This window comes from Patiria miniata, unplaced genomic scaffold (genome assembly GCF_015706575.1).
Source record: "Patiria miniata isolate m_02_andy unplaced genomic scaffold, ASM1570657v1 HiC_scaffold_17, whole genome shotgun sequence".
Classification (NCBI taxonomy): domain Eukaryota; kingdom Metazoa; phylum Echinodermata; class Asteroidea; order Valvatida; family Asterinidae; genus Patiria; species Patiria miniata.
The window spans coordinates 15,001,316-15,020,726 of NW_024037055.1; the positions used below are offsets into that span (position 1 = coordinate 15,001,316).

Below are 19,411 nucleotides of genomic sequence, written 5' to 3' on the forward strand. Positions count from 1 at the left end.
GATTACCATCCTTTCTCTCCACGTAACCATACCACATCAGCCCATGCCTCCTCAACACGATACCGATCCCCTCCACTCCAACTCTCCTCCTCAACTCCTCACTGGATAATTGGACATCTGTTTCTTGCATATCACGGCAAGTTCCTTTTCCCCACTCCCCAGTGCATTGTGGGAGATGGTCAAGGGCGGATCCAGGGGGGGGGGGGGGGGGCCAAAGGGGGCCATGGCCCCCCCCCCCAAAACGAAACCAATTTTTTTTTTTTTATGTGACATCGCAATAAAGGCAGGCAATGAGAACACCACCATCTTACCTCAAAAAAACATTGGTTAAAGTGGTCAGAAATTGCTTCAGACTGCACCACAGAGCATCTAGAATCCAAATTTTTTTCGGGGCCCTTAAGCGGGCCCCGAACCGCAGGCCGTAATTTTTTTGACCCACTGTTTGGGGGGACCAAATTTTTTTTTGGCCCCCCAAAAAATTGTGTCCTGGATCCGCCCTTGGAGATGGTCGACCAATTCGCAGTGTGGGACATTTGAAATTGTTAGTTTTGCCGGTCAGTAGTTTCGTAAGCGTATGATTCGAGTATCTGTTTGCCCTTTCCTTTTATTTTCATCAATATGGTGGTTTTTTTGTAAGGCGGCAGAACGATATGCTTCAATCTATAACTAATTAGCTCAAGTTGTCTACTGACACTCACTCAAATGGGCCGTGTTTTGTCGACCGTAAACTTGAAAAATGGACTCTCCATGGCAAACTCTTGGTGGCGCACTGCATTGTGAATCGCTCGAATTGACTAATAAGATTAAAATTTTTGAACACAATACGTTTCTGATACGTAAGAAACAGATGTCCATTTATCCAGTGACTTCTATGTCCAAAGATGTCCTATTGAAGACCTGTGTCATTGTGATTATGTTCGTATCTAATAATCATCTTCTTTTTATGTTAAATTAATAGGTACCACGAGGGGCAGCACCCAGCTTCAAAGCTTCACGTCTGTCGGCACGCAGACAGATGCTATCAACACTGACCTCAACATGGCGCATGGCGTCTATGTATTCGTCACTGTGACGGCGAGAAATGCAGCTGACCTCATCACCATAGCAACCTCCGACCCCATATTGATTGACCTAACGCCACCCCTGATTCATTTTGTCTCTGACGGTGGGGATGTACAAGGTATGTTAATACCAACATTTTGTCTACTAAACTGACATATCATGTCCACTGATGGCAGATCTTGTCATAGTAGGATTCAGAAAATGGTTTATAATCCAACGCGTCCCAAAATACCCGCAACCTTTTTGTGCGAGGCCCTAGCGTCGGCACGGAAACGCGTACCGCCATTATTTTTATATCGTTTTAAAGCTTGGAATCTTAACTTTATTCCTGGTAAGTATTGGTGTGATTTTTTAAAGGGTTTTGAAATTATTGGTGTTCAAATAAAGGCATGTCGAAAAACAAAGTCAACTGAGCATGCAGCTCCGGACACAGGCAGTGTATAATTGATATCATATTAAAAAAAAAACTTCAAGCAATTCCTTTTAAACAAATACGCCTAAGCCTTGTTCGCACATTATCTTGTCATATTTTAATGTATTATTTCATTCTAATTATACTTTTCGACATGTACGTATTCTTTATTTTCACTCGATAATGGAATCGATTTTCTCTTGTTTAATTCAACTTTGAGTCTTTTTCACTATCAACGTTTAGCTACTGATCAGAGGTGTTCTTCTTGATTATGTACATGATTTTGTTCTATCATCATTTTTACCTACACATTATTGTAGTTTATTTCCATTTATTCCGGTTTTTGCCTTCCATCCCCATTGTCTTGTTTCTTTCATGTTTGTTGTGTTTATAATCCATTTGTATGTATAATCATGCTAATTATCGGGGTCCATACCCACAAGCTAAGCTTTTTTATGGATTCCGCATCTCTATTAATTGTATTTATTATCTGCCTATCACCTTGTACTCATGTAAATTATGAGATGAAATAAAGTCAAGTCAAGTTCAAGTTCAATACTTGACCCTTCATCTTCAGGGGTGTTGCCTTAGATGTTAAGAACATCTCAATAAGAATTCCTCTTCTCTCCCCCAACAGATGCTGACTTCAGTTCGGACGACGATTCTCTGACCTTCAGCTGGTCAGCGTCTGATCCTGAAAGTGGAATTGACCGCTGTGAATGGGCAGTTGGTAAGTTGATATGTCTCAGTTGAGGTCTAAGTGATCACTTGGTCAGAATCCCTAATCAAGAGCTGATTTGTCCTCTCTGACAGGTCACTGAGTAGTTAAATGCGTCTCAGTTTTCCTGTTTTACCAATCCTGGCCTAATAGCAAGTTGCTTGGAACTATGTCTAGTTTTATAAAGACAGGTAAATGAAGTTTACGAAAATATGAGACCATAATTTAGCACCTTTTATAAAGGGTGTACAAGGTTCTGCAGCGCAAATTGCAGCCACTGCCAGAAACACCGGGGCAAACCCCTTCTCTTAGCGACAAGTGTTACTGGGCCCTTTAATGGGCATTACACAACACACCAAACCTACTGCTCTACGTCCGATCCGAAGGACGGAGCAATAATTAAAACTGCCTTGCTCAAGAGCACAAGGACCATGTTCCCCGTCAGGATTCAAACCCGTGCACCACGGCACATGAGTCAAACACCGTAACCATTTGACCACAGCACCCCACTAGAATTGACCACTGCAAGTGGGCAGTCGGTGTTGCAGATGTCCCTCATTTCTTGACTGACCATAATTTTTATTGATAAGTCATAGTCAGATTCAGGGGGTGGTCGGTGTGGCCAATCTCCCCCTCTTGAAAAAAAACAACCCAAATCCCAAATTTCATTTCTTTAAATAAAACCTCACAGTATTTCAATCTGATCATTGCTGAATGCCCTTGATGTGTGATGTGAAGACATCAATACCTTAGCTACTCCCCTTGAAAAATCCTGAATGCCAACACCTTCAAAGGCTAACTGTGTAGAACGCCATGGTCTAGTGGTTACGGTGTTTGACTCATGTACAAAGTTACGTGGGTTCAAACCCTGCCAGGAACATGGTGTTTGTGCCCTTGAGCAAGACACTAAACTACAATTGCCTCTCTCCACCCAGGAGTATAAATGGGTACCTGTGAGGGTCGAGGACCGATTGAGCGCTGATATCGGCTGCCACGTGGTCCCATGACCTGATGAATGGGGTAATAATTGTAAAGATTGTTGACACGATGGAAAGCGCTATATAAGCACGGTTATTATATTTTTAATTAACCAATCAAAACAAATGTATTTCCTGCTTTTTAAAATTTTCTCCCAGGATCAGAGCCTGGACTTGATGACATTCTACCACACTCATCGTCTCCTAACGACACTTCCACTGTCACCACCAACCTGTCCCAGGCTATGGTTGAGGGTCAGCGACTGTACGTCACCATCACATGCTACAATCACGCTGAAAAGTCGTCGCGGAAATCATCAGATGGTGTCACCATAGTAACAGTGCCCCCCAGCTCATCAGGAGCTGTGGTCAACGTGAAGACACTGTCAGAGACTCAGTACGAAACACGCGACGGGTACCAGTCACAGAGAGACTCCCTCAAAGGATCATGGGATGGATTCATGGATCCATTCGGAATTCAGTCTTACGAGGTGAGCTACTACATAGATTTAATAATGTTTAAACTTCTCTAAGGATGATTACAGCACATTTTTTATTTTAAAAAAATGCCACATCAACGATCAAGGGTTTCACAATTTGCCCAGGGCGCTTTCCTCGCCAATGGCTCTCAACGAATAATGTTCCATTTTCTCGTCGAATAAGAACACTGGTGTACAGGGTGCAAGTAGTCCATGTTTACGAGATAACAAGCAATTTTGGCACACACGATGTAAATTTGTCCTCGACTAAATAATAATAAATAATAATTGTGCTTATATAGCGCTTTCCATCGTATCAACAATCTCAAAGCGCTTTACAATTATTACCCCGTTCATCAGGCCGTGGGACCACGTACGCGGCAGCCTATATTAGCGCTCAATCGGTCCTCGACCCTCACAGGTACCCATTTATACTTCTCGGTGGAGAGAGGCAATTGTGGTTAAGTGTCTTGCCCAAGGGCACAAACACCATATTCCTGGCAGGTTCGAACCCACGCACCCTTGTATATGAGTCAAACACCGGAACTACTGAACCATGGCGTTTGACAAATTGTTAGACTACTTTTTAATGTCGTATTTCTGTCGCTTGAGGCTTTGTTTGCACGGAGACCACTCTCATTCATATTTACAAGAGCTAATGTTTGTGAGTGCAGTTGTAAGAATAATGTTATGAAGTGACTGATAGAATGTTCACTTCCAAGAGGCAAGGCCTGGTGGAATGGAATATTCCATCTGTCACTGAATGAAACTATTCTTTCCATTTCACGAATGTGAAACGTTCATTTGTTTTATACAACACCTGAATGAATCCTCAAGGCCTAAAAATTGACCGTGCAATGGAACTTCCATTTACCGTGGACTGTGCGGCCGGGCCATGTGTTAGGACGTCGGTCAGATGAAGGGATATTTTCAGGCATTGTATAAATGTATTTATTTCATCAGATGGAATTTGTAGTCTAATTCCTCTATATTGAATCCCTTTCCCGCTCCCAGTGCCACCTTAGTGGACCGAACGCCTTCGCCTCCTGGACACCTTGTGGATCCACATCAGAGACTCACCTGGATTGGTCAGGTCTTAGCCTGGTGGATGATGCAACCTATAGCCTGTCAGTCAGAGCCGTCAATCATGCTGGTTTGACCAGCCAGGCTATCAGTGGCAACTTCACGTTGAAGTCTGCAAAACTTTCTGATGGAGGTACGTGGCTCAGTTTGTTTTCAAGTGTTAGTTTCTTGGTGTCACTAAATGTACCAACATTTACAGAAGTGACTATTCAACTTTATTTTGGCATTGATTTGCGGATCATCTTACAGCTTCAGAACTCTTTTTAAGAGGCTGCAGAAAAAATCGGGCCCATCAGAACCTTCTAACTCAGCCTTCCCCCACCCACTTTCAAATTCCCACTTTAAAAAAAAATTGCTTCAAAATTGCTCTAATTGTATTTTGTATTGTAGAATTGTAGAATTGTATTTGTACATTTGTTTAAGCTGGGATCTCCCATCAGCAACTCTTTGTTAGAGGTTACAGAAAAGAAACCGGCAAAAAGCAGGCCCTTTTTTCATGCAACTCAACCAACACACTGGTCCAAGTGACCAGTTGCCTAATAAAACAATTTGTTTTCTACCAAACAGCCTCAAGCCTGATCAGATCCACCTGGCTGGGAGACGGGACGGTTGATCTTGCCTGGGATGGCTTGTTCTCTTCTTCCTCCTCTTTGGTCTATGAGGTATCTCTGGGTACCATCCCAGGAGGTAGTGATATCATGCAGTGGGTGGAGACCATGGAGACAGGTATGCGTGTCTCACCACTGGCTCCCTTCACCGATTACCACTTGACGTTGACAGCCATCAATGCAGCCGGATTGTCGCATACGGTCCGCAAGATCATAAATGTATAGCTAGCTTGATTAACAAACATAGGGATGCTGCGTAGCGCTGTAGAGTACATGTCAATAATAAAAGTAAAATAGAGCTTGAGCTTTCGGTACGAAGCACCTTTGTCGCCATCATTGCTAGTAACCTCCACTAGAAACTTCTGAGAGAAAACAGTCAATCTAACTGTAAACTGGCCAGCCCTCTAATCTATCTTAATCCTTTGTCCAAACAGTGGCTTTATAATCCCTAACACTTAGTGTAATAAAGCCACATGTGCTGTCACACAGCTGATATTGACAAGTGCAGGGGATTAGCAGCAGTATCTGATAACAGGGGCCAGTTTGTTGACAAAGGGATTAACATTAGATAAGAGTGTACTGCTAGAAGTACTGTATTCTTTCTGAGTTTACAGGCCCTAACTCGGAAAGCTGCTATAAGCACTTACACCTGATGATAATTCCCCTGATAAGTTGCTTTGCACCGATAGCATGAGTACAACAATCTCGGGAGCACTGTTTCACTTTTACTATTGACATTAGTTAGCTCGATTGTTTGATGTGCAATCACCAGGGCCCAATTTAAAACAATGCTGAGCAAAATCATTTTGGTTTTGGATTTCATTTCTGAAAGTCTGGATGTCCGTATTTTGTTATCTTTGTAAATTTATTTTTGTCCCCAGCAAATTCGTTCTCTTATTCGGGGATGTTCATAGAGTAGATAGCTGGATCTTCAGCAAAAAAAAATATTCCACCTACACTGGTTGGATTGTAAGTAATGGAAAATACAGAAGCAAAGTTTCTGCAGGGACAACTGCAAACAATTGCACAAAAGAAAATTATCCTTAACGAAAAACGTCTACAAACCAGATAATTTAAAAGTTCAGAAAAATGTGGAATAAGTCATAAGCAAAAACAAATAATTGCCAAGCTGTGGCAAAATTGCCCCGTACTCAGGTTAGTCTGCCAAGCAAAGAACAATATTTCTAAGTCCAAACAAATTCTTGCTGAACAAAGGTCTACATTAAGAGCCACTCAAAAAGAAATACCATTGTTGTATATTTTTATGTTATGTTTTATATATGCTATGTTATCAGCTGGTTTGCATTTGTATTTATATTAATCTTTGTTCATAAGAAAACGTGTATGCTAAGATGTACCTCATGTTCATTAGAATTCATTTTGAGCAGCGCACCATGTTGCTGAATACCAACAGGGTCTCTTGGAAGCCTGAATTCATTAATACATTTGATTATTTTTATAATAAAGTTGCATTTCTCTTTTTTGGGGGCTGGTATAAACATTTGCCATGTCATGTTTAAAAACCCTGTCATTTGTGTTCTCCTGTCTGTCTATTGGTCACTTTGTTTTGGTTTAAGGACACACTGCACGGGTGCGCGGTACATGGTTTCATTGGTATTGAACAAACAAACAAACAGACAAACAACCACAACCAAACTTTCAAGAAGAATATGTAACTCCCTATTTGGCCCAACAGTACTTTGGTTCTCTTTAAACACTCCAGGGGGTTCTCTTAGAGCATCCCAGGAGGTTGTCTTGAAGCATCCCTGGGGTTCTAGGGCATCCCGGGGGTTCCTTTAGAGCATCTGTGGGGTTCTCTTGGGGCATCTCAGGGGTTTCTTTGAACATCCCACGAGGTTCTTTTAGAGCATCCCGGGAGGTTCTCTTGGGGCATCTCAGGGGTTTCTTTGAACATCCGAGGGGTTTCTCTTAGAGCATCCGTAGGGTCTCTTAGAGCATCCCAGGTGGTTCTCTTGGAGCATCCCAGGAGGTTCTCTTAGAACATCCCTGGAGTTCTAGAGCATCGTTGGGGCTTTTTAAGAGCATCCCTGGGGTTCTCTTAAACCATCCTAAGGGGTTTCATTGAGTATCCAGGGGGTTCTCTTTTTTTAATAGAGCATCCCTGGGGTTCTCTTGGAGCATCCCTGGAGATTCTCTTAGAACATCCCAGGAAGTTCTTTTAGAGCATCCCTGGGGTTCTAGAGCATTCTTGGGGCTGTTTTAGAGCATCCCTTGGGTTCTCTTAAAGCATCCTAAGGGGTTTCTTGGAGTATTCCACGAAATTCTGTTAGAGTACCTGAGGATCGAGGTTCTCTAGAACATCATTGGTGCTGCTTAAGAGCATCCCTGGGGGTTCTCTTAGCATCCTAGGGGGTTCTCTTAGACCATCCCAGGAGGTTCTCTTAGAGCATCCGAAGAGGTTCTCTTAGAGCATCCCAGGAGGTTCTCTTAGAGCATCCCTGGGGTTCTAGAGCATCCTTGGGGCTGTTTAAGAGCAACCCTGGGGTTCTCTTAAAGTATCCTTAGGGGTTTCATTGAGTATCCCAGGGGGTTCTCTTAGAGAATCCCGGGGGGTTCTCTTAGAGCATCCCAGGAGGTTCTCTTAGAGCATCCCAGGAGGTTCTCTTAGAGCATCCTTGGGGCTGTTTAAGTGCAACCCTGGGGTTCTCTTAAAGCATCCTATCCCAGGGGGTTCTCTTAGAGAATCCCGGGGGATTTCTCTTGGAGCATCCCATTAGATTGTCTTAGAACATCCCAGGAGGTTCCCGTAGAGCATCCCCGGGGTTCTGAGGCTGTTTAAGAGTATATCTAGGGTTTTCTTAAAGCATCCTAAGGGTTTCTTGGAGTACCCCGGGGGTTCTCTTAGAGCATCACAGGTGTTCTCTCAGAGCATCCCCGGAGATTCTGTTAGAGCACCCGAGGATCAAGGTTCTCTTGGAGCATTCCTGGGGTCTAGAGCATCATTGGGCCCGTTTAAGAGCATCCCTGGGGGTTTCTCTTAGCATCCCCGGGGTTCTAGAGCATCCTTGGGGCTGTTTAAGAGCATCCCTGAGGTTTCCCTTAGCATCCCAGGGGGTTCTCTAGAGCATCCCTAGGGTCTCTTACAGCATCAAAGGGGGCTCTCTTAGAGCATCCCAGTAGGTTCTCATAGAACATCCCCGCCCTCCCTACCCTGATTGTATAGAAGATCTCTTACAGCATCCTGAGCTTCTAATTGAACATCCTAGCCCACACTGCCTTGTTCCGCCCTACAGTAGTGGGTTTCTCTTCGAACACCCTAGTGATTTCTTTGAGCATCCAGGATAGGTTTTTCTAGAGCATCTTGGTGGTTCTTTTAGATCTAAACTTGGTTCCATTTCTGAAAGCGTTAAGTCTAAAGGGTATTCTTGTTTTCAAAAGTCTAAAAAAAATTATTTCTTTTGTTCCTGAATCTTTCATACCACTTTAATAGGCCTACACGGATTAGTAAAAAAAACTGACACTGAAAATCCCTTTTGCCAAAAAAAAAGGAATGCTAGGTATGCCCCGAGTTTAGCTGAGTATTGTGCGTATATCTGGAATATTTTGCATGAACAACTGAGAACTATAGAAAAAGGTACGGTGTACCTTCAAATCAGAACTACGTACAGGAATCAGTTTGTGATATTTCCGCCAATAACGCACTATTTAAAAAAAGCGCTATCTCCTGAGTTCAAACTTCCTTGCCGCGGTAATTTGGAGCTGGGTCTGGAATTTGCCCATGTTTTTTTCCGCAAAGTTTTTTTTTAATGGATTTTGTATACTTGATAGCCTTGACCAAGGCTATCAGCTTGTTCCCATACGAGCTTGGTCAAGGCTACCGCACACCGCGCGCGCCGTGACACAATCACTAGTTGTAGGCCTACTATACCGTTAGCCCCAACGACCCTTGCGTGTGCTTTGTGTACATGTACGTACCCCCACACACACTTTCGCAAACAGCCGTACAGTACGTAAGTCGAGATCTTCCGCCTCGACTTACGTACTGTACGGCTGTTTGCGGAAGTGTGTTTGGGGCGTACGTACATGCACACAAAGCATACGCAAGGGTCGTTGGGGCTAACGGTATAGTACAACATTGTGTCGCGCGCTGTGCGCGCGGTGTGCGGTAGCGGGAACAAGCTCGTATGGGAACAAGCTGATAGCCTTGGTCAAGGCTATATACTTGAATGTTTACATATACTTGTGTAATTACTTTATTTGCGTAATATTTCTGAAATGCTTGTAAGTATTAGTATTCGCTGTCCCGTTCACCTATGCACTTTTCTCCCTTTAGAGTTTCACTTTGTTTATCATTATTTAATAATTTGTAATGTATGCGGTAAAATACGAATGCGCGAAGAACTTGGGCAGTGATTTATCTTTAATTGTCGGTCTCGTGCGTTGTACTTAAATAACAGTTCCAATTCCCCGTACTCAGGTTAGTCTGCATTAGGTTGTGTAAACTTTGTGGGCGACCGCATCCTGTTCCATGTACATGAAGGCCACGTGGTGTTGCCAACGTTTTGCCAAAGAATCGATACGCGTGAGAAAACTTAATCCATTATAGAAACGAATACGTATATAATCGAACATCGACTTTTCGTTGGCGCGGCGCCAAAGATATTTGGTTGGCACTATCACATGAGTATCGTATACGTGAGCGGGAAGTTATTTTTCGCGGGAAAAAAAACACGTAGTTCCGAGACTACTGATTCTGCTCATCAACACGACCGCATAACCGGTACCCGGACCCGAACCGGAAGCTACAGGATCAAGGCTGTGCTCCTGCACAAGGCTGTAAAAGTACAGTGTTTCCGCACAGTATAATCTGGTATAAACTAGTTTGAGAATGCTCTGCGCATAGTGCATACGGATCGGGATAAACCGAGTGTGGACGTGACGTGAAGCCCGGTGAGCGATAGTCTTATTTGATTAATTATTCAAAAATACCTTAGACAGTTTACCAATTCATATGTGGCCGGTTTTAAACGGTTGCTAAAGACATGGCTGGCTGGTCTTAACAAGGCTTATTCAGTGTCGCATGAAATATGGACTCCTATCGAAATCCGGTGCCAGCACCGTTTTGTTGGTTGAACGTTCACAATACTCACGTCTGCTGCGCAATACTATACTACCAGCGAGTGAGTTTTTCATAGTCCTAAATTCACACTACCCGGTTCGTTATTGTGACGTCAGGTCATTTTAAATCACGCCCACTGGCCATTAATTATTTAGCATTGGAACTATTGAAACAGGTAACGCAACTTGAGTGTTTATTCAATGGGAGCTAGTAATTAGTGGTGTGCGCACGTGTATGACGCGCGCGTCAATCTCCATGTAAGGAGTTGTTTACCAGAGGGCCTTCCCATTGTATAGCCCGAGTAATGTTTTGTTGATCGAAATCGCAACGCTGCGACGTCGAAAACCGAGCGTCTCTCACGTTGAAGCCATAGACATAATAATTTTATTTTGTCTATGGTTGAAGCCAAGCCCAGCTTGTGTGCTCATGTTCAACATCGAAAAACATACGACGTTAAAAAAATTGAAACGATGCCACGTTGAAAACCATGCATATTCGACGATGCGAACTAACACTGCGACGATGAAACTTTGTGGTTCAAAAACGTGTGTCTTTATTGGAACTGTACAGATATGATACATCTGTCCAATGTACAATGTGCCTTCTTAAGAACGAAAAGAAATGAGGGACCAGCCGGTTTGTCTATATAAACACCTGATAAGAAACACATTGCGAAATCAATATATATTTTATTTATAGCTGCCAATCCAATTTAGTAGTCTGCAGAGTGGCATGACAGTAATTGTCAATGATCTTGAAGGAGCCATCGGCTCAGCTCTTCCCCGGGAAGACGGTCGTCAGTGTTCTGGTACGTGCATCAGCGACGATTGGTCAAGGCCTTGGTTATAGATAGAGGTTTATCAGTCAAGACGGTCAAGGATTGGGCCAGTGCCGGTATACCATCTGCTAATTGAATGGAATCTGCCAGCGCATAATGATATGGGAAAGTAGTAAATAATACTTTCAAAATGTTCGATCGGCTTTTCTGCTTTTCTGAAAGGAGAAATATGATGGTCCCTATTCGGCTGCCTGAGTAAAGCCTATATTTCAGGTAGTAGAAAAGCAAGAAATGGGAACGACGAAAACAGTCGATGTGATTTTCTTCTCCTTACACAAGAAAACAGCAGATGTCCACTCGGCCGACTGAGTGAAATCTGATTTTCAGGGTGCTGAAAAGCAAGACATGGACACGACGAAAATGGTCGATCTGATTTGAGCCTATGCTTCTGATCCTTGCACAAGAGTAGGTGTCCACTCCGTGCGCTAGCACAGGAAGAAAAGTAAAATCTGCAAAAAAGCAGAAAAAGTAATTTTCATCAAAAGGTAAATTCTGCTTCTCTGATCGCAGAATGGCAAAAAATCAGAAACTGTTCAATCTAATTTCTGCTATACTGAAAGCAGAAAAGCAGATCAATGGTCAGGTTTCGTCGGTTGTTGCTATAGGCCTATAGTTGTGCCCTGTTTCACTTTACACAGCCACTTTTTATTGTAGGGTGTCTTAACAAAGTACAATCAACACATCAGCATAAATTCTATTGTAACAGTGTTTTTATGAATATGAGTGGTGTTTTTTAACGTACGCAATCCCATGATAATTCCGGAAAAAATATACTGTTTCCCAATTATACTGTTGAAGTATCAAGTCGTCAGTTCACAAGATAAGAAAAAGATCATTCCCAAACGAGGTGGTAAGAATACAAAAAAAGTCAGCAAACAGACTTGACATTCTTGTCCCGGTGTAAATTCATAGAGTAAAAATAATGGGTAATTAGGGAGACTTTCCCATAGACTTGTAGACAAAAATTTTCAAACTTAAATGTGTCCTACCCGATATTCCCTTGTCCTTTTCCACGGATTTCGGTATGTTTACTAAGTAGACCACGAGCAACAAATATAGCCTAATTGGGACGGTAAAATGTTGCCTCTAAAGGGGGCTGTGCCATTAGGGAGACAGTTATGTGTCTCCCTAAGGACCGGTGTCTCCGTATTATCGAAGAAATTACGATAACGTGTCTCTGTAATGGTACATTTAGTAATACTATAAAACAGCAATCAACACATAAGAAGATGACCGTAGCTTAAAATATAAACTGTACATTATACAAATTACATAACTTCATGAATAAAACTATACCGGTAAAAAAAAGCGTAAGAATTTTTTAAATGATAACAAAAAGACTGACAGCAAAAAGACTCATGCACGGTTCTTACACCCCCATTCCTTTGCTAGCATGAATATGACGGCAAAATATACACTGTACATTCAATTACATAACTAGCTTAATTAATAAAAAAAAAACTATTCTTCATGGACCTGCACAGGACACACGTCCAGAGAAAGAAGAAAAAGAAACATTATAAATGACCTCGCATAGACTGAAAAAAGAAGACTATAGTGCACAGTACTGTCTCACAAACAGATCAACTTTTGATGAACTGGTATATGTACTTGTACTTCCGAGTACGAGTACTTATATCCGAATACAGCCTTACGGTAGCCCTGGTGGACTCCCTTTCCTCCCTACGTTACGGAGGGAGTCCTGAGTACACATGTGATCACAACCGAACGAAAACGAACCGAACGAATTTCTTACCAATAATTTCCATATTTTTACCTTGTTGGAGAAGCTAAATTTACGTCGTAGTATTCTATGTGTCCTTATCTGTAAGTACGCTGGGTTCAGGAATTCCATATGCGATGCTGACTGACGTCAATCAGGAAAATAAACTCGAAAGCATCGTTAAACTTGTACGTGTTTAGTCTCTTTTCATCAGTTTCTCACCGCCGAGTCTATTCTAGTCGTACATCATACCATGAACGTCTGTGCAGCGTGTAGTCTGGTTCCCTAGACCGGACAATTATTCTCGACGCTCATATCACATCTGGTCCGAGGGACAGACTATGCCGCATGAATATGCAGTGCGCACGCGCGATTTGCTTAGTAACCACCCTCATACGCACGCGCACTTACTTGAAGGCGCGGTCGCTAATCCAATGACCGAGCGTGTTTTCGCGCCAGTTACCAGAAACACGTTTCGGCTTTGGTCATTGGTTGAGCGTTTTCGTGACATCGGTTGGCTGGAGTGACGTCACGGTTCCAACCAAAACTAAACAAATGAGGGCGCTAGCGTGCGTGCGCGCTTTCGGATCGTACGCACGTACATTTTGTACATGTACATGTACATTGTACATTATGCATGACGTACGACTCTGGGAATAAACTGATGAAAAGAGACTACAAACACGTACAAGTTTAACGTTGCTTTTGAGTTTATTTTCCTGATTAACGTCAGTCAGCATCGCATATGGAATTCCTGAACCCAGTGGCCAATAGATAAGGATACATGGAGTATGTAGGCGTGAAATAAGCTTCTATAACGAGGTAAAACATAACAAAACTCTGGTAAAAATGTTGGGATGGTTTCATGTAGAAAAGTCTTGTCCTGGACGTTAGTCGTATTGCAATGAAGACTTCGTCCAACCTGGGCTAAGCCTTACGGCAAATGGTTCATTGTGCGTAATTGGCTCACGTCCAGTCAGTCCGATATACAAACACAATCACAGCTAGCTGTTCAATGTATTTATCCGGACGTGCACAGAAGAAAATCAGGAAACTTTGATTTCTCCGGTGAAGCCAATGAACCATTTCAAACTGAAAGTATATATCGATATAGTAAGGCCGTGGTATGTCAAGCTATTCGATTTTTTTTTAGTACTGCTATTCGAGTACTAGTACTTTGATGCTTCAGTAAATTTACGTCAAGTACGAGTACTGTGCTGCCCGAGTACGAGTACTTTGACATTCGAGTACCAGAACGAGTACGAGTACTCTTATATAAAAAAATAAGTACTCAAGTAGTACTTGAGTACGAGTCCCGAGTACGAGTACTACACTGTGCTTCGAATGAATGAACAGAATAAGTAAAAGAGAATGGGTTACCCATTTGAGGGAGCATACTCTGAGTATATTTAAACATATTATACCCAGTCGGTGGTGGAAGAGATCATATAGTTTTCCCCACCCCTGCAATTTCTCAGTGTGGAGAAACAAATTATTAAAGAATTTAGCAGTACCAGACAAGTTTGGAATCACGAGAGACGGAAACGGACACGTTTCTAATTGAGTGGGATTGCGATTGGCGTTGGTTTGTTTCTTTTCTTCTGTAATTTCTTTTTTCGATTTTCGTTTCCTTTATGGTTTAAATTTTGCCATTATATCAAGAGATAAATTAAGTTTTTTTAATATCCATATTTTCAAGAAATACACAGCTAGTGTCATTGTTGCAACGATGGTCCAAACACGCCGACGAGACGAAGGAGGGACCGGCGCGATACTTGTGATCCTGGTGGTACTTCTGCTGGTAGCTCAACTACCAAGAGTATTAGGTGAGAGCAAAGTAACGATTTGACCACTGATTAGTGTTATTGGTGAGTCCACAACATGTTCAGGTCTTCTGCCGTTTGTTATGTCCAGTTAAACAGTGTGTGTCAAAAAAATGCAAACAAAATACAACGGAATGCCAGACGTAGAATGAGTAACCAAAATAGATATGGTTTGAAAGATACGCCTTTCCACTTAAAAATGAGACATTATCAATCTGATAATTTTGACAGAGTTATGATTAATTTTCCAAGAGAGGTCAAATTGACCATGGGACCAAGTTTTCAATTTTAGGCATTAGGACAAATGATACATGATACAAATGACAAATGAAGTGTTTAGAACATACTCGCTAAACACATCTACATATCTACTTGTATCTACATAACTACAGTCAGATTTGGTTGTAACTTGATGTGCAAACCGGGATGTGTTATAGATGAAAATTGAAGTGACGTCATGATGACGTCATAATGAAGTCACCAAATGTGAATCTGCATTTTGAGGCCAATATTAATATAATTATTTGTCCAATTTGGCTATGTAAAAACATGGTAGGTAGCTATCTATAGACTGAGATGACAATTGAAGTAACGTCATGATGACGTCATCACCCCTGTAATGTAAAGTCACATATAACATGTATATTTCGAAGGCCTATGAGACTGTAAACACGTGTTATCAAATTTGATCGTTGAAGTGCACGAACAGTAGGTCCTTAAGTTCCAAAGTTGAAAAGAGTCGAGTCTAGAAATTGGGAACAATAAGCAGGCTCCCCAACAATGTGCCCTTAAAAGAATCTCCTGAGAGAAATTCCCGAGCAAAAAAGGTCGTTTTTTATAGTTATATTCAGGAATCAGAATGAATGCTCATCTTTTTTATTCCTGTGTTTTTAGGACAACCTGGTTATTTAGGGTGCTATGAGGACTCAAAAGACGATCGCGCACTTGGAGGACCTAGCTGGAAGGATGTGATTGAGCAGTCTTGGGAGTGGTGCATCCACAGTTGTGTTTCATATCAGTACATGGGACTAGAGTTTGGTAATGAATGTTTCTGTGGACGTAATGTTGACTATGGCAGGCATGGTAGTAGATCTGGCTGCACCATGGCGTGTGAAGGAAACAGCAGTGAGACATGCGGTGGACGAAACCGAATTGAAGTCTACAGAGGTGAGACATGAAGCATGATTACTTAAGTGAATAAATGTGTGCTTCGGAGGTTTTAAACACTCTGTTTAAAACCGGTTGGAGTCTGGATGCTGATAATCACCCGAGCCAAAGGCGAGAGTAGTTATCAGCATTTCATATCATTGTTTTTCCCAACAATACACTTGAATCATAAGTGTTGTTTTAAACTTCGCATGGTGGAGTGGTAAGTATAGTAAGAGTGGGGGTACACCATGAAAAAAATATCTGTTGTATCCTAAACAGAGTATAGCCCTACTGTTCGAAACGTCGAGACCTGACTCACAAAGCCGGCTCTCTTCAGAGACAACACTTCCTCGCAAAGAGATTTAGTTTGTTTCTCTATCAATAGGGGACGTTGAACAGCAGAGGACAATAGGGTCCCCAATTCCCGAAGGTCCCCAATTTGGCGATCGTGTTCAAGTCTACAAGACATAATTATGGGAGGTCTTCCTAAAAAGTTAAAGTACAAACAAAAGAGGGACAAAAGGGGGGTCCCCGATCGCAGGCAAATACACGCTTGTATGTCCATGCATGGTCTAGCTCGTTTCAGTCGAATACTTTTTTCTTCTTCAACAGACATACCTAGAAAGTACAAATTTGGTCAAAACTGTTTCTCATTCCTCACCATGATTTTCTTTCATTCCAGTAAATGGTGGCGTATGCACCAGGCCTGGGCAACCACGTCATGGATCGTACACCAGAGAATACTCTCGCCCTAACACTATTCATCTGGCGTCCCACGAGTATGTGGGTTCTCGTTTGCGTTATACTTGTGACAGAGGTTACTTTTTTCCTGCCAACCCTCCAACGGCCACATGTGTTACCGGCAATCCGTCTACATGGAACCCTGCCTTCTACCAATGCCGAGGTAAATGCTATAATTTGGAGTTCCCTCATTGGGCTATTTTAAGTTCCAGTAGTGCAACTATAGTGTATTTACTTTTGCACATTCGGATAACACACAGAAGTCATAATTGCATTTGCATGTTAACACACACTGGATAATCTTTTTTTCTACATCTCTCTTCATGTGTCTTTTTCTTTTAGCTTGTACATCAATATCAAACTGTGTCGCTGGTCAGTTGCACTGCACCACTGCCACTGACCAGCAGTGTGACCAGTGTGATGGTTCCAAAGGAGCAGCCTACTCAAGAGTCAATAATGGAAGAGGGTGCAGAAGTAAGTATTTGAATAACAAATGCCCGCAATTGACTTACGATGAAATGGTCGCATTGAGACAATGCAAATTTAATAGTAATTAAGTTTGCCAAAAAGGCCTATATATGGACAGTTTTAAAGATAAACTATTGTCACTAGCCGCCGACGGAGGGCTACGACGGCGTGTATAGAAGGCTGACCTTGTTCCTTTGTTCACGGACCATTTGCTTTGTTCAAGTAGTGCGCGCTCTGGAAATTAGTTCCTAAATGGACTCCATGGCAGGCTAAGTAGTTACAATGTAATAACTTTTGTCTAGCTGGTTTTTTTATGCTGGGGATAAGCAGTTGATCAGGTAGCGGTGTGGCAAGTTGACCGCAGTTGAAAATCATATGTGTGGCGAAAGTTTGAGGACAAGAGCCCAATATTCGCTCACGCTACAAATGGTGGCAGCGGTGGGATTCTGACAGAATTTTTCAACGGATTAAAATATGGCGAGCTACACGGAGTCTACACGAATTATCGCTGAAGCCACCGGCAACATTCCCATGAAAATCGAACGTCTGTAACGGTCACTTCTGGACAGTTCGCGCAGAGTTATGAACGGGCACATGGACTGTCATGAGCCTCGGCGAGTCGTGCCGGGGACGCCGAACCTATTGACGAGGGGTGATTCCGGTTGGCGGAGCGGAGAGTCGCGCAGTTTGCAGAACCACCGACAAAAAGTCATGGATGATCTTCGGGCACAGTGGCGGACGCCGTACAGTGAGCTAGTCAGACAGTACCGCCCTGACCTTATTAGTTGCCGTCGATCTCCGACAAGTCCTACCGGGATACGCTGCAGTTGCAAGCCTTGCGAGCAGGCACACGACAGTGCACACACACACCACTGGTAGCGGATGCAGTGTTGCAAATGCGGTTGGTGGCCAGCACGCAAACGTGAAAAGATGTTTCATCAATGGGCAAGTTTTCTGCATCTGTTTATTTATAGAGCAGTGTTCATGGAGGGCGGACAGCAATGCCTGCTATCCAGGCTACTGCACAGACGGACAGTGCAGATGCAGCAGAGGATTCTCTGGACGAGACTGCAGAACATGTAAGTTAACTATGTGTAAATCAGAGCATGTCAGAGGACAAGTGGTGTACCTATCCTTTGTACTCTTGATTTGTTTGCATCTATGTTTCAGTGTGTACAACAAAATTAAGGATTGCTCAATAAGCCTTAAGATATCCTCGAAACCTATAAATGACATAGGCCTATTCGTGTTCCAAATTCCTCCATTGATATAGACTTCGACAGAATTGCAGAAAACTCAGCCAGCTGGCTACGGAGCCGAGTCACGCGCGGAAAATTTCGACGAGGATTGTTTGCCGACCGAACCACATGCATGGTTTTTTTTTTTAACAAAGATTCTATAGCGCCCGTAGGCGCTGTGGTTGACCGATTTTCGGCACGGCAACACAATGGAAGATCGCATAATTGCATATTCATTAGCATCGCTCGACGTTACTTGGCGTGGGTCTCGGTATCGACCAATTGAAACCGGAAAAAGGGCGATATTTTTAAATTAATACCTCGTGAAGTAGGCTTTTCTGCAAATTTTTACTGCACACCATAATGGATTGGAACCTTGTTAATATTGGCGAGGCTTGAAAAGATTGACCGATACTGCAAACACCAGTGTTACAACTTTAAAAAAAAAATGCACGTAGCCAGGCCTATTTTTCCACTTTCAACGGAAAGTAATGAACGTATCGCAACAAGTTTTAGCACATACTTGGATCATTATAAGGAAAATAAACCCTGAAAGTTGCATGAAGATACAGTCTTCCAAACGGGAGAAATTAATTTTCAAACATTTCGGCTGCCTGCGTGATGTCTGTGAGCATGTAGTTTCATTCAAAGTCCGACGCCTCATAATGTCAGACGCCTCATAAGTCGACGCCTCATGAATCCGACGCCTGGTTTATCTGACGTCGGGCTTAAGAGGCGTCGGAGCTATGAGGCCGAACACTAAAATTGTCGATAAGTCCCATGCCTCATAAATCTGACGCCTCATTTAAATACATAGTCCCGAAATTTATGAGGCGTCGGACTTATGAGGCGTCGGACTTACGATACGGCCCCTTTTCGATTTGCGGGATATTTTGCAATCGGAGTCCCTGACTTCAGAAGAGAACTAGGAATCAATCAGATCATAATTACTTTCATTATAATTGTCGGTTCATTTTACTTAAGGTAATTTTACTTAAGTGATTTTAGGGCT

General features: G+C 42.6%; 3 protein-coding genes across 4 annotated transcripts in view; all 3 read left to right on the forward strand.

Annotated features, from left to right (window-relative positions):
• The window catches only part of LOC119723938, a 79,815-nt gene extending 72,945 nt beyond the window's left edge, over positions 1–6,870 (forward strand). For both annotated transcript variants that reach the window (XM_038194851.1, XM_038194852.1), the window contains exons 52-56: positions 959–1,180; positions 2,112–2,204; positions 3,329–3,660; positions 4,663–4,864; positions 5,299–6,870. In XM_038194851.1, coding sequence (XP_038050779.1) covers positions 959–1,180; positions 2,112–2,204; positions 3,329–3,660; positions 4,663–4,864; positions 5,299–5,564 — 1,115 coding nt within the window. In that variant the 3' untranslated portion in view covers positions 5,565–6,870. The remainder of the gene's footprint in view (positions 1–958; positions 1,181–2,111; positions 2,205–3,328; positions 3,661–4,662; positions 4,865–5,298) is intronic.
• A 7,839-nt stretch (positions 6,871–14,709) lies between these two features.
• LOC119724058 (WSC domain-containing protein 2-like) lies at positions 14,710–15,981 on the forward strand. The gene is made up of 2 exons (XM_038194978.1): positions 14,710–14,806; positions 15,698–15,981. The coding sequence occupies exons 1-2, from the start codon at positions 14,710–14,712 to the stop codon at positions 15,979–15,981; spliced, it is 381 nt and encodes a 126-aa protein (XP_038050906.1).
• Positions 15,982–18,251: 2,270 nt separating this feature from the next.
• Positions 18,252–19,411, forward strand: part of LOC119724059 — a 28,427-nt gene continuing 27,267 nt past the window's right edge. Inside the window, exon 1 of the mRNA XM_038194979.1 lies at positions 18,252–18,255. Within this exon, the coding sequence (XP_038050907.1) occupies positions 18,252–18,255 (4 nt within the window). The remainder of the gene's footprint in view (positions 18,256–19,411) is intronic.